Source organism: Octopus sinensis, linkage group LG20 (genome assembly GCF_006345805.1).
Source record: "Octopus sinensis linkage group LG20, ASM634580v1, whole genome shotgun sequence".
Lineage (NCBI taxonomy): Eukaryota > Metazoa > Mollusca > Cephalopoda > Octopoda > Octopodidae > Octopus > Octopus sinensis.
Window position 1 is genome coordinate 4,354,717 of NC_043016.1, and position 15,456 is coordinate 4,370,172.

Consider the following 15,456-nt stretch of genomic DNA (forward strand, 5'->3'; position numbering starts at 1 on the left):
TTTCTTGCTGTTGAAAGAAGCAAGAGTAGCACTTGCTCATTGGAAGGTGCTTTGAGGCCTCTGCTTATGGAACCAGTGTGACTTTAGCATTATGTGGTGTTTATGTAGACTGTGTCTGAATGATGTGCAGTTGGAACAGGTTGGGAAGAATAAAGAATAATATCATCTGCTTAAAAGTAAGCATTTTTAGATGGAATTTATGGATATGAGGGTTGGGGAATGCACAAGTAGAGTGAGGAACAAAAAGAATTCTGTGAAGACACGAGAGCATATTATGGATGAGTTGTGTCTTACCAGATCCCACTATGTGAACAGTTTCAACAAATTTGCATGCCACATACTGCCAAAAGCATTGTGTTTATTGTAGATTTATTTGTAGTCACTAAAGAGAAAAAGAGGTTCTGAAGATAGTTCTTAAAAGGTTTTAATCATAACAAAAATCTTAGTTTCTCTTTCAGAATTTTCTTTTTAAAACCTCATTGATATTATTAATACTCATATAGAAATTTATTTTCACTTTAATTTCTATCTACAAATATATTAAAGCAATTAATTTGTATGCACCTGGAAGTGATTACAATTATAAATCATGACATGAATTTTATGTCACACACCTACACTGCACTGCAAACCTTATTTATGTGTATGTTTAATACACAAGTATTGTTGAATGGTTAAGCTGTTTGCTTTTGTGGCCATATGATTCCACATTTGGTTTTACTGGATGATACTTTGAGTAAGCATCTGCTGCTATTGCCTCAGAGTGTTCAATGTCTTGTTAGTGAAATTTGTTAGCTAGAATCTCTATGGAAGCATATATATATGTATGAATATATGTGTGTACATATATGTATATATAGTATATATGATTTGTGTGCAAACATCTGTATTTAGAACTATGTCTTGTAAGTTAGCTCTTGAACAAATAGGGATTGGAAAAATAAGCAGTCTGAAGTTAGTTTTGGGGAAGATCTGATTGATTAATTCCTTTTAAAGAAGTGCCCTAGCTTACTGTGTGTTAAATGAATAATGCCAGAAAAGTAATAACACACACACACACATTATTATACATCTGTCCAATCAGTGCTAACCAGGAACTAAACAACAACAAAAAAAAAAAGCAAGTGTCTATGCAGTCATTTGATCTGCTAGCAGTAGCAGCCCAAGCTTAATCCTTCAGCATCCAAACTGACCAGATCCAGCTTATCACACATACCCTCCAATGGCACAATCCCATCATTAAAATTTCAAGGCTATGAGATAATGAATGATTAATTCAAAACAGTGTGAATAAATGTTACTTTTGACAGAATAACCTGAATGCTAAAGGGTTACATCACACTTTACTGCCTTCGAGAAGGAAAAGACCCGTAGAGAAAATAATAGCTGATTTTCTGATAGATGGTTGTGGTTGGAGGGCTTTCGTCATAAGTTAGATCTATTCAATCACAACAGGAGGAGAGCCAAACAATGACTCAAGTATTTACAGCCAACTAACAAAGAATCCTCTATGTCAATGATCCTTCATCCTCTTGTCTCTCTGAATTTCACCATTTACCCCTTTATTCCCATTCAAAAATATATTCTAGATAATCTGTAAATGTAAAAGCTTTTCTCAGTGCCAAAACACTAGTTTTGAGGGAGTATATTAATGGTTGTTATTGCATGTAAATTTATTAGTATGACATGTGTATAAATTATTTTGATCCCTAGCTCTGTCTTCCTATTTTGTTATTATTTTCTCTCTCTCTCCCTCATATACATGTGCACAAATTCACTCTCCCTTTCACTCAAATACAAGCACCCTTAACACTCATCTTTCCCTCTGACTATATTATGTTTGTATGTGTGGTATTTTATATTAGTGTGTTTCTTTGTAGCTAAATGTTCATCACCTGTTTTGTCTGCCATTTCTTCTTAATGTTCAACTTTTTATTCTTGCAATTTACTTTTCAGGAAATAGCATGTAGACATGTTACCGATACCACTTTGTTAGTGCACTTCTTTGGAGCAAATGGCACTGATGTCCTCAATTATGATGATTTCCACAGGTAACAAATTAATTTATTGATATTGTTTTTTTTAAACAATTGCAAATGACATTCCACTGCCTCAGACAGTGCATCTCTGTCTGTAAACTTGTGTTGGTGTGTCAGACCGTTTCTGCTTTGTTGTGTGGTTTTGGTGCAATTCTGGCGTTTCATGAGTTGCGTAATGATTGTTTTATATGTAAATGTGTTGTTGATGTAATATGTTTTAGTATTAAGCTGGAATTTTCTAGTCTATTTTGAGTTTTATTAGTGAAAAGCATTTGTGTTGATTGTGAGTTTTGTAGGTTGTCAGTATTGTAGTGTCAGGAGTCAGTTATGTAAGAGAGTATGTGTAGTGTTACTATATTGTGTTGTGAAGTGTGTAAAATATGTACTAACATGAAATTTGCTTGGTGCTGATTCCATAGGGTATGTTTTTTAATACTGTGTTAATTATCTAGAAGATGATTGTATGAGGGGCTATACAGTATAAATTGTTTTATTTTTATGAGTAGTGTGCAATTGAGTTTCACTACTAAGTGTTGTTGTATGAAATATGGTTTGTATGGGTTGCATTGTACAAAATATCACTTGCATAAAATATGAGTTTTGTGAGAGCCTGGAATGTTATTTGCTGAAAAATAAGTTGCAAATGTGCATTGTTCAACAGGATTGTGATAGTTGCTTGTTGGCAATGCTTGCTGAAGGCATTTATTATTATTTTTTCTGTAAATGGTAAGATTCACTGGTCAATTAATTCTTCAGGTCCCTACTGGGTCAATGCTTTCATTTTCAAATTCAAAAAGTACTCTTTTAAAAACAGTTTGTATTTTATTATGCTGGCTCCTCTTGTGTTTAACAAACGAGACAGAACAAAAGTGACAGCTACAAGGAAGAGAAAGGTGAAGCAGCTTCCCTCTTGTAAATCATCATTGTTTAACCTCTGCTTTCCATGCTAGCATGAGTTGGACGGTTCGACTGGGGTCTGGGAAGCCAGGAGGCTGCACCAGGCCCAGTCTGATCTGGCAGTGTTTCTACAGCTGGATGCCCTTCCTAACGCCAACCACTCCGTGAGTGTAGTGGGTGCTTTTTACGTGCCAGACAAGGCTGGCAACAGCTATGATCGGTTTGTGCTTTTTACATGCCACCGGTACAGAGGCCAGTCGAGGCGGCACTGGTATCACAACTACAATTTCCATTGATTTTTGATCGATTTCGACAGTGGTAAAAGCAAAAAAACTCTTGTTAGTTATGATCTACATGACAATGTGATTGACTTTGTGCAAGAAATTGTGGTCTTGATTATGGCTTTCTTTGCTTCTGTTTAGAAAAGGGGGACTGTTGTGAAAAACTTCTAACAGCACCTGAGATACTGTTAGTAACAGTTGGTGAGATGTATTATATTCTCCTTCTTTTGTTTTCATGTTTTCACAGACAACCTCAGTGCAAGCCAATAGGCAAACGTTACTGTTGTTGTTGTTGAATAGACCACAATGTCAGCTCGGTTAGTGTAACACCTAGGAGTAATTCATAGGTTCAACATCCTAGGTATACAGTTATATGTGTACAGATAATGATGTTTGGCATTCAAGCTGTGGACTTTGCCATTATTGTGAGGAATGTCATCATAAAATTTAAGCCATAAAATATATGTTACTTATTTTATAAGATGTAAAGAGTTGCTTAGATTGTGTCATTGTTGCTCATTGTCACAAAATTTTGGTGCATTATATTTAATTTTTAAATAAGGAAATTCTTTTTGTATGTTTGCTTTTAGTTTGTATTTTTATCCTTTCAGTTTAAGTTTTAGGGACCTAAAGTCTTTGCTGGCTCTCCTTGATATGCGACGTTCATTCATGTGGCAACAGTTATCTGGAACATGGGCAGGCACGTTTTGATAACACTGTATTTAGTACTAAGAATACTTGATTGGATTTGATATTATGAGAAGGCAATGTGCCTCAAAGTAGAAGAGCTTGGGATACAGTTTATTCAGTGAAAAGAGCAGAAGCTATTGTAATTAGAAGAGATAAAGTGAGAATGAGTACCACAATCATTTAGCTGTTGTGTGTGTGTGTTTTTGATGTTGTCTAGAATGTGTGTCAGTTTTCATTCTTTTAACCAAGGACACAGAACAGCCAGTTTCATGAGGTGTACCACCAACCAAAATACAAAATCTAAATTGTTTTGCTAGAAATGTTCTTGATGAGTATTTGATAAAATATGTTGTATTGATTTGGTGATTAATTTGGTAAATGTTGCTGGTTGTGTGTACATCTATATGGAAAGGGAGAGAGTATATATACGTGTCCTATAAATACAAACTGCTTTTAAAAGAGTACTTAATTGACCAGTGAATCTTACCATTTACAGAAAAAATAATAATAAGTGTGGTCAGCTGATAAGCTAGCATGGGTTTCTGAAAACAAGTTTCTCAATGTTCTAGAAATAGTGTTCAAATTTTGCCTTAAACTGTACTCTGTTGCTTCAAAGAAAAAGTACACAAATAAATTATAATGCCAAATACACCATATGAAAATAAAATGGGACATCACATCCATTAGGAATAGCTTGATTGTAGGTGTGCATGATTAGGACTGATATGATGTAAGCAGCAACAACAACAACTACTTCAGCTGTAGTTTTTATCGCTACTATAATAAAACATTGTTACTTTACTAACTTAGTAAATAACTAATAAATAATAGAATGCTGAAATGCCCATCATTGTAAACCCAGTTGAATAAGTAATTTTACAAAAACAATTTATCATTTATTGTTAAGAGGATTATATCTAAAGAAAAAGAATTATAAAAAGCAAAATAGTCTGACAGAAATAAAACCTTCAGACAAATTGAGACTGAAATGAAATCCAAAATCAAAATCTAAATTGTATTGCTAGAAATGTTCTTGATGAGTATTTGATAAAATATGTTGTATTGATTTGGTGATTAATTTGGTAAATGTTGCTGGTTGTGTGTACATCTATATGGAAAGAGAGAGAGTATATATACGTGTCCTATGTATTTTTTTGTGTCTACTATCATTGCTCACCATATCACTTACCCTCCCCATACCATTTTCTCTTTCTTTTGTCGAAAAGAGAGAAAAAAAAGCACAAAAATGCAACAAGTATGTAATTACCATAGTGGAGTGGAATACTTCCTTCAAATCAATCCTGTTTCAGACAATCTCTCTCTCTCTCTCTCCTCTCTCTCTCTCTCCTCTCTCTCTCTCTCCTCTCTCTCTCTCTCTCTCTCTCTCCTCTCTCTCTCTCTCTCTCTCCTCTCTCTCTCTCTCCTCTCTCTCTCTCTCTCTCTCTCTTCTCTGCTCCTTCTGGAGTAGATGATCACATTAGATTTATCACACTGAAATATTGTGCATTTGTGATTATTTTTATTTCCCAATATATAATATATTTATGTTGAATAACACACGTTATACAGACACAAGGAATTTAAGATGCAAAGGTAATCCTTATTCACGTGTGCTTTTGATAGACATAATTTAATTACATTTTTGGAAAGTAAAATAAGAGGTTACAGCACAGGCTTATCTCCCCATGGATTGAGAAAAATGGAATCCATTGCTCGTTTTCTGCCAATGCACAAATAAATCTGTCCGGCAATTATTTTGTTTACTTTAACACTAGGGCTAAATTTTGTAAGAATATTGATATGGTCCCATTTCATGTGTAACAGTTTTTTATGGATTCTCTGCAGTAGTTATTGATAATTCGTCAGGAAAATGCCATATTCATAGCAGAAAATAAATAAACAATAATAACCACAGATAAAAGAAAATTAATAAATGTAATCAATGGTATAGCATCATTCAAATGTAATCTGTTCATATTTTTCCCGTGGTATCAAAAAAAAAAATCTTGCCAAAACCCTTAGACAGAATAATATCTTCAAATGTAGAAACAAGAAATAAGGAAAAATAAGAAATTATTTTACATAAACATTTATCTCTGGAATATGTATATATTGTGCATTTGTGTATGTGTGTATGTATATATATATATATATATATATATATGTGTGTGTGTGTATATATATAGGTGTATATAAATATATATATATGTGTGTGTGTGTATGTATATATAGCTGAAGGATTAAAATTATTCAAAGGATATACTATGTATGTCTACTTCCTGGAAATAATAGTCAAAACTCTTATTTAAATTGCCAAAACACACTGATAATGACTACAGAAATCAACGGTGCGAAGCTAAATGGGCTAAGACAATCTCCCAACATACGCTTAAGTATTTGGGCTCATGTGGACCAGTTTCTGCAATGGCAAAAATAGCCTCACTTTTCTTAGCAGGCATTACCATGATGGAGACTCCCAACCTGTCATGTTGAAGTCTGCGCTGCAACTGATTCGTTTTGCAATGAGATCATGTCAGCCACCAGTGTGAAAATAATTTCAATACAGAACAAACGATTCACGATGATATCTTTGCAAATTATTTTTTCTCATGAATTGTTTGTTCCGTATATATATATATATATATATATATATATAGTCCTTCTGATCATTTGGTAGCCCTGCATGTGGGGAGTAGGTAGAGATAATTGTAGCTGTGCTGTTCTGCATGACTAGCCTGAGCTTAAGCACTCTACCGCATACCCTAACAACCTCTATGAGCTTATCCACACATTTCTCTGCAAGGAGTATGCCTACGCCCCCTATACCATCCATGTTACCTTGCCAGAAGACTTTATACCTATATGCCTTGCCTGTGAGGACCCTAGCTGTAGCTCCTCTCCATCTTACCTCTTGTATGCAGCATACATCAACCCGTCTCCTTTCAAGCACCTCTACAATCTCACTAGACCTACCTTTCAGTGTGCCGACATTGACAGTGCCAACTCTGAAAACTGGGAAGGAAATGCGAGGTGAGGTTTGGGGAGGAGGGATGTTATTCAGCACCTGAAAAGAAGAGGTATATTATTAACTACATATACTTAATGTATATGCTTCGTGTATTTTCCATAGTGTGGCAGAGTATATACACTCTTAAAGTGCCAGGTGTTAAAACACCTTAGAGTCATGGTCAAGTGAAATAACTCACCTTCAATCCCATTTGGGAGTGATGGTCACCGAATGTTTCACCATTTTTGTGGCTTGTCAACATTACATACGTTATTATGCATAATGTGAGTATGTGTATATATATATTGTGTGTCTCTCCATATCATCATAATCATCCAACATCTCTCTTTCATTCTTGCATGAGTTGGACAATGTGAGAGGGTCCAACAGGTCAGAGGGCTGCATCTGGCTCCAATATATACTTTGACATGGTTTTGGTGCATGGTTACCCTTCTTAATGCCAATCATTTTACAGTTTATAACTGATCTCTTTTGTGACACCAGCTCTAGTAAGGTCACCAAGCAACTCACAAGGCAAAGAAACAGCTGTCTCATCTGAGGAGGATCTTAGTAGACTGTTTTATGCCAAGTGTTGAGAGTTTAGGTATGATAGAAGAACAGGCTTGCATGTTTTGTTGTAGAGGAGGTACCTGGCTATCTAGCAAAATATAATTTTGACTGATATTTTGACAATTCTATTGATGGTTTGTATCTGTTGTCTTCTAATTAACTTTCTTCTTTCTGGTTATGAGAACCCTAACTTGTCAAGATTGGTATTCAGGCAGCTGGTTACATATCTAAGAGCCCCAATAATTATGGCTATAAATCCAACCATTGTACACTCATACACACATCTGTATTATACACACATACAAATACACATGAATACATTTATGGGAAACCTAGCTGGAAGATGGTGGCAGGGAACAATATCAAACAGCTAGAAAGGCAACCAAGCAACATGTATACTCAGATGAGGGTGAGAGAGAAAGGAATAAATTGGCATTTGCTCTGTGATGTCAGGATGAGAAGTGTGAAGTGTTCAGGAATGCACGACAGTGTGTGAGAAAGAACTTGGATGTCATTGGTAAGAATTGTATTCAGAATGATGAAAGTGTACTCACCACTGATAAGGAAGATGAGGCTGTTGAATATAGAGAAAGAATAGGACAGAAAAGGACTACAACATGCTGACCTTACAGAGGTATCAGTAATTCAATTTGACAGCAGCAGCATGGTAGATAAAATGATTTAAGGCATAAGAGAAGGAAAACTGTGCGTCCAACAGAAATAATTGTAGATATGCTCCTCAAGATATCAAATGAAGTAAGGTACATGGTTATCGCCTAGATAGCTAAACAAATCATACCTAATGACTTTTCATCCTCCAGCATTTCTTTATTTTATTCACCCTCTCACCTATTACCTACTTCTGGTTATCTGTCATTCCCCCATATGCTCTTGCAACCTCTTCTAACTTATGCGTCCTGTTCTCACGGCCCCATATACTTCTACTCATCTTACATATTGAGAGTCCACTCTGACACTTCTTCACCACTATTCTTGTTTTCTAACAGCTCCATCCTAGCCACTTCTGCCCTCTCTTATAAGTTGCTGTGTAGCTTTTCTACATCAAGAAACCATTTCTCGTGCTTTAATCCCTCATCTCATAGCATAAAACCAGCTCCCTCTCTACTGTGGTCTTTGTACTGTAGTCAAAGGAGTCTTAGTCTTGTAGGCTTCATAGCAATCTCATCTGTATGAAAATAGCCTCCTGTACATGGTGTAAAATAGTTGGTGATAGGAAGGGTATCTAGCCACAGAAACCATGCCACAGAAGACTGTAGAGTATGATATATGCTAGCATAGGACATGGACATTGAACGATGGTAATGGTTATGATATATATGTGTGTGTGTGTACACACACACACACACTTTCCACTTGTGCATGGATTTGGTTGCTAGAAACTGAAAGAAGCCCATCATATATGTGTGAGGGCCAGTGTTAGTGTGTTTACATCCCTGTAACTTAGTGGTTTAACAAAAGAGACTGATAGAGTAAGTGCCAAGCTTAAAAAACAAGTCCTGGGGTTTATTTGTTTGACTAAAATACTTCAAGTTGGTGCCCAAGCATGGCCGCAGTCAAATGAGTGAAAGTAAAAGTTAAAAGATACAGATATATATATATATAAAAGCACCCACTACACTCGCGGAGTGGTTGGCGTTAGGAAGGGCATCCAGCTGTAGAAACACTGCCAGACTAGACTGGAGCCTGGGGCAGTCCCGAGCTCCCCAGACCCCGGTCGAAACCGTCCAACCCGTGCTAGCGCGGAAAACGGACGTTAAACGATGATGATGATGATGATGATATACATGCACACACACACACACACACACACTATTTAGACATGTATTTGCTACAAGATAAATAGTTAACTATAAATTGGGTTATTTAGAGTTGTGGCATTTGTCTTCTTGAGAAAAATGGAACAGAGTTCAACAGCCCATAAAAATACCTAATTACTAGTGAGCCAGATCCTATCTCTACAAAATGAACTCAGGCCTTGGTTCTTTTGCAGACTTCTCCATAATAGCACTATTTGCTGGACCGTTCTTCACAAGTAGAATGCAGCTTTTGGTGGCCATTGATCTGAACAAATTGAGATACAAACTGAACCAGATGGATCATATTTTGAACATTATAATCTCTTAATTCATTGTTTCCTAAGAACTCGTATGAGTAATTAACAAAACTGACACGGGTATACAATGATGGGGTGCTGAAAAATTCCTGGAGGCCCAACCTTCTGAATTCTTTTTCAGGGATTAGAAAAACTGAAGGATTACTGCAATAGGCATGTGAATCTGAGAGGGGATTATGTTGAATAAAATCATAATTAACTGATGACCCTCCTGTAATTTCTTTTACCCGAAAGCCAGGAGCTTTTCCACAAACTCTTATAAGATTCAGACATATATAGGTTAAATGCAGCACTGATCTAATCTTCTTTTCTACTCTAGGCACAAGGCCTGAAATTCTGGGAGAGGGGCGGGGGGCAATCAATTAGACCGACCCCAGTTCGCAACTGGTACTTAATTTATCAACCCCAGAAGGATGAAAGACAAAGCTGACCTTGGTGGAATTTGAACTCAAGAACATAAAGACGAAATACGGCTAAGCATTTCACCCGGTGTGCTAATGTTTCTGCCAGCTTGCCACCTTCTAATCTAATGTATCATGTCACAAAGTGCTCGTTAACATTAAGGTAGGATATTGAGAGGTGTGGCATTAATCACATGATCAATAGGGATCAGACTTTTAACAGCTAAAAAAACAAATACATGAAACTACATTGAGCACATGTAAAAATACATATTTAGATCTGGGTCAGTTCCTTCTTTTGCAAGCCAGATTCAAGGCTTACTTCATCAGTTTGTGGTGTATAATATTTTTGTAATATTCACTTTTTTAAAAATTTTAAATGGTTATTTCAATAAATATATCAGTTAATATTACATACTAATTCAGTTTATATAAACCGAAGTGGTTGCAACAAGCCAAGGAGTGGAGACCAGTACCATAAAAAGTATTTATTGATTTGGTTGATTAAATAAATAAGCAATCATCTAAATATGAAGAGTGTTAGGGGTCGTACGGATCGTTACTTAAACACACACGCACACGCACACATTTTTGTTTTGGTGTGGGATGGTGGAGGCTGTAGTTAATCAGTGCTGCTTGCAATGAAACAAACTGTTCATAGTGGCAGGTGGGGAGCACTGAAGATATAAGTGAAACAGTAAAGGATTATTATTTTAGGAATCAGACCAGAAAGGCCTTTAGAGCTATAGTAGAGTCACATTTCTAAAACATCTCGTTAATGATCATGGTGTGAAGTATGGTCAGAAATAGGCAATAATAATAATAGTAATAATAATATTGATGATGATACCAGACCACCTGAGACTTCAAACTAGATGTATAAGTTTTTTTTTTCTTTTTAAATATTTTCCTTGTTACCTACTTTACCTAGGTTACAAAAACAAGATTGTAAAAAAAAAAAGACTTCAAACTGTAACATAAAATGCTAAAGAGTAAGAATAACAAATAGTTAATGCAACAACAACTATAGCAGACAGCTCTAGTGGTTGGAATATATACATATATATATATATATACATACGCACACACACACACACACGAATATATATATCTATAAAATAAAATTATTTTAATGATGTACCACAAAATATTTTCTTTTCAACACCCATACTCTGCTCACAAATGTGTGCGTTTGTGTGTGTATGCCAAATAGTGCTCATAAATGAGTGTGTCTAAACATATACATGGCAGCTCATACGTGTATATGTTAGCAGTCGTGCTTTAAACACTTTCTTTCCAGCTTCTCTTTCATATACCTAGTGGTGATAATCATATTCATACATAAATCCAAGACTGTCTTAACTGAGTACACTATGAATCATTGTCTTAAATAAAATGATTGAGAATTCGTTCTTTGCCCTTTCTGCTGTTTAAAAATTTTTCAAACTCTTATTCATTTCTTTCATCACCATTCATTACTGAATGAAGTGAAATTAACTAAAAGCCTCTTGCGTTATATGAAGAATATGTTGTAGAAGAATAGTTTACTGCTTCACAGAATAATAATAATAATAATGATGATGATGATGATGGATCTTTTGAGCGGGATGAGCTACTCAACCTGAAGAAATTCTATCTGGGCCTCACCTGCAAGGTCATGCTCTGTTTATATTGATATGAGATCACCATATCGTGCACATATGGTTGTGATGCATGTGCTTGGTGTACCCTTATCAGACGGGTCATCATGATGGGTATACTGGGCTTTGTATATTTGTACCCCAGTGCTCTCTCATTCAATAATGATTTCTTTTATAATAATTGTTGTCATCATAAGAATTTATAAGCTATCAAGAGAACATGAAATGATTCTTTTTCAGAAGTGGATCTCAAAGCAAATAAATGCGATGCATAATGAATACTCTTATTTATTGCTTATAGCATTTATGTATGAAGGGGAACTCAAAAGGAAACATTCTCTGTATGACAAACTGGTTGTAGTTAGGGCTTCTGCCGCTAGCAGCCACTTGATGCAATCCTCAGATATCGGTCTGCCAACTGGTGGCATCAAGTGGGTCATACTACCATGTGGTGCATCTTTGTTTTGCAGTGTTTGTCAATTTCTGCTATAGTTGAAATGAAGGAACAGTATGCTTCAATGAAATTCCGTTTTCTGCTGGGAAAAACAGCAGCCAAAACAGTTGTCAGGCTTCAAACAGCTTACAAGGATGTTGCCATGAGCAAAGCACAAGTTTATGAGTGGTTTTCATGCTCTAGGAATGGTCACTTGTCACTTGAAGACCAACCTCATTCAGGGTGACTGTTGACCTCCTGAATGAATGAAAACATCACAAAAGTTCATGAAGTGACCATTACCAAACAATTAAGAAACTTGTTGATGTGATTGGTGTCTCCTGTGGCTCCTGCCAATGAAATTTTGAGTGAGAAATTGCGAATGCAAAGAGTTGCAGCAAAATTTGTACCTTGCTTGATCAAGGAAGATCAAAAGCAGTCACGACTGAATACATGTTGTGAAGTGAAAGAACAGATGGAAGTTAATCCAGACCTTTTTTTTTTTTTTTTGAAGGTCATCACTAGTGTTACTACACTTAGGGTTAGGGTTGCTATGCTGATGTGGAAGAGATGAAGAAAAAATAACGACAGAGGCATTAAAAGGCTAGATATCTAGGACTGCTTTAAACAGTAGAAAATGCGTTTGGACTGAAGCATTGCATCAAATGGAGAATACTTTGAAGGCAATAAAAGTGTAAAACATGTAAATCTAAGGGAATAAAATAATATTGCAAAATTCCGGTTTCTTTTGGGTACCCGTTCATATGTGCTTTGAGATCCAGTTCTTAAAAAAGAATAATAAAACTAATAATAATCATCATCATCATCACTTAATGTCTGCCTTCTATACTGCATGGGTTGGATGGTTTGACAGAATCTGTCCAGGCAGAAGCCAGCACCAGACATCTGTGGCTGCTTTGGCAAGGTTTTAACAGTTAGATTCCCTTCCTAACACCAATCACCCAACAGAATGGCTGAGTGCTTCTTATGTGGCACAAGCACAGGCGAGGTCAGTTTTGGCAAGGTTTTTACAGCTGGATGCCCTTCCAAATGCCAACCACTTCACAGTGTGGACTGGGTGCTTTTTAAGTGGCACCTGCACTGACAGGGTCACCAAGTAGCTTGCAAGACAAAGAACCTTTGAGAAGGGGGAGGGCATTGGAGGAGGAGGTGATCTTGTGTCAGATGTTGAAAGGTTATAGTGAGACAAAGAGAGACAGAGACAAGTGTCTTGCTGTAGGGGAGGTACAAGGTTACCCAGCCAGAGGGAGAGAGGGATCAGGAATGAGGACAGAAACAGGTGTGTCACTGTAAAGGAGATACATGGTTACCCATCCTGAAGAAAGAGGAAGGGAAAGAGTGAGAGTGAGAGACAACAAGAATGCAAGAGAGAGCAGGAGAGAGAGATGGTGGTGGAGTGCTGGGCATACTCACAAGGGATAGGGATCAGAATATAAATGGGGTGGTTGAGTAAAAGAAGAGAGGGACAGATGGTGGCAAGTGCCAAGAACCTTGAGGTTCAAAGGTCATAAAATAAGTGGCAGGGCATTGCCAATGAAGCATGAGTAGAGAGTGAGTAGGGATGGGGACTACAGTGAGTGGTGAGAACCTGAGTACAAAGAGCAGGATGCCACTGGATAGCAATGATACAATGAGCAGGGCTGTGCAGACAAGATTAGAGAGTAAGAGATAAGCATAGAGCTTGAAAAAGGAAATATGCAGAAGTGATATAGTTTGGTTGTTGGGGTAGGGTGTGTGAAAAGTTTTCTTGTTAGGTGTGGGTGGAACACACAGCACTTCTAGAACTCAGTTTTGCCAATGTGGGCATCTCCTCTTAAGAACCTCATATTGCCAGACATCTCAGTCCATTGTCATTTCTTTTGTGAGATCCAATATCCTGAGATGGATCCTCACCACTTCATCTCATATCTTCCTGGGTCTCTCTCTTCCACAGGTACCACCCACTTTCAGTGATCAGCACTTCTTTATACAGCTGTCCTCATTCATATCCATCACATGTCCAAATCAACATAGTCTTCTCTTTTGCATTTGATTCCTCTTATGCCCAACTTTTCTCTCAATATGATTGCACTTTGTCATACATGCACACTGATGTTGCACATCCAGTGGAGCATACTACCTTCATTTCTCTCCAGTCTGCACATGTCTTCTACATTCAAAGCCCATGTCTCACTACCATGGAGTTTAACCGTTCGCACACAAGTATCATACAATCTACTCTTCACTCTGAGAGAGAGAGAGTCCTTTTGTTGTCAACACATGTAATAGTTCTCTGAACTTCTTTCATCTTGTTCTTATTCTTGAAACAATACTATCAGAGCATCCTCCACCATTGCTAATTTGGTCACTTAGGTAACAGAAAATAACTACAACCTCAAAAGAGCCTCCAGGCTATTTGAGAGAATCTAAGTCCTGTGTGCTCTTAGTGCTTATTGTTCCTGCTCACCTGCCACATACAAAGATGACTTTATCTGTTAATCTACATGTGATTCCACTGCACCTCTTATGTGTCCAACGCTTACACTGGGTGTAGCAAATGGAATTACTTCCCACTCCTTTCTTACATATCGAGCAGGGCCATTTACCTGACAGAAAGAGAGTCTTATCTTCTTTCTTGCTAACAACTCTGGTCTTTGCCAGGTTAACTTTAAAGCCCTCTGATTCCAGGTTTTACTTCCATACCTGGAATTTCTTCTCTGTTTCTGCTAAAGGTTCTGCAATAAAAGCAAGATCATCAGCATAAAGTGGTTCCTTTGGGCATCAGGTTTTGAATTCTTCTGTTACGGCCTGGTGGACTCTTATGAATAAAATGGACTGAGAACTAAACCTTGGTGAACCCCTATTTGTACACTGTATTCATGGCCAACTCACCTTCTTGACAGCACCTCTGTACATGGCTTGTACAGCTCTAACAAGCCACTCTTCTACTACTAACTTCCTCAGAGATCACCAGATAACGGAGCAAGGAACTCTCTTGAAAGCTTTCTTCAGGTCAATGAAAGCTAAGTATAATGGTTTACTTTTGGCCAAATACTTTTCCTGTTGCTTTCTCACTAGGAAGATTGCATCTGTGCTACTATTTCCAAGTGCATGACCAAACTGCATCTTATCTAGTTTAATTCTATTCTTAATCATTTGAACTGTAACCCTCTCAGTAACTTTTATGGCCTAGCCTAGTAGTTTGATATTTCTGTAGTTGTTTCTATCTAAGGCATCACCTTTACCCATGTGGCAGTTAACTATAATACTACTACACCAGTCATTGGGGATAGTGCCTTCCTGAATAACCTGATTAACTATACAGGTGACTAGGCTGTATGCTACACCACCAGATATTTTAATA

General features: G+C 37.0%; 1 protein-coding gene across 5 annotated transcripts in view; it reads left to right on the forward strand.

The window, feature by feature from the left end:
- LOC115222469 (calcium uptake protein 3, mitochondrial) overlaps positions 1 to 15,456 on the forward strand; it is a 380,133-nt gene that overhangs the window by 336,488 nt on the left and 28,189 nt on the right. For all 5 annotated transcript variants that reach the window (XM_036511684.1, XM_036511686.1, XM_036511685.1 and 2 more), the window contains one exon: positions 1,957 to 2,051. In XM_036511684.1, the coding sequence (XP_036367577.1) occupies positions 1,957 to 2,051 (95 nt within the window). The remainder of the gene's footprint in view (positions 1 to 1,956; positions 2,052 to 15,456) is intronic.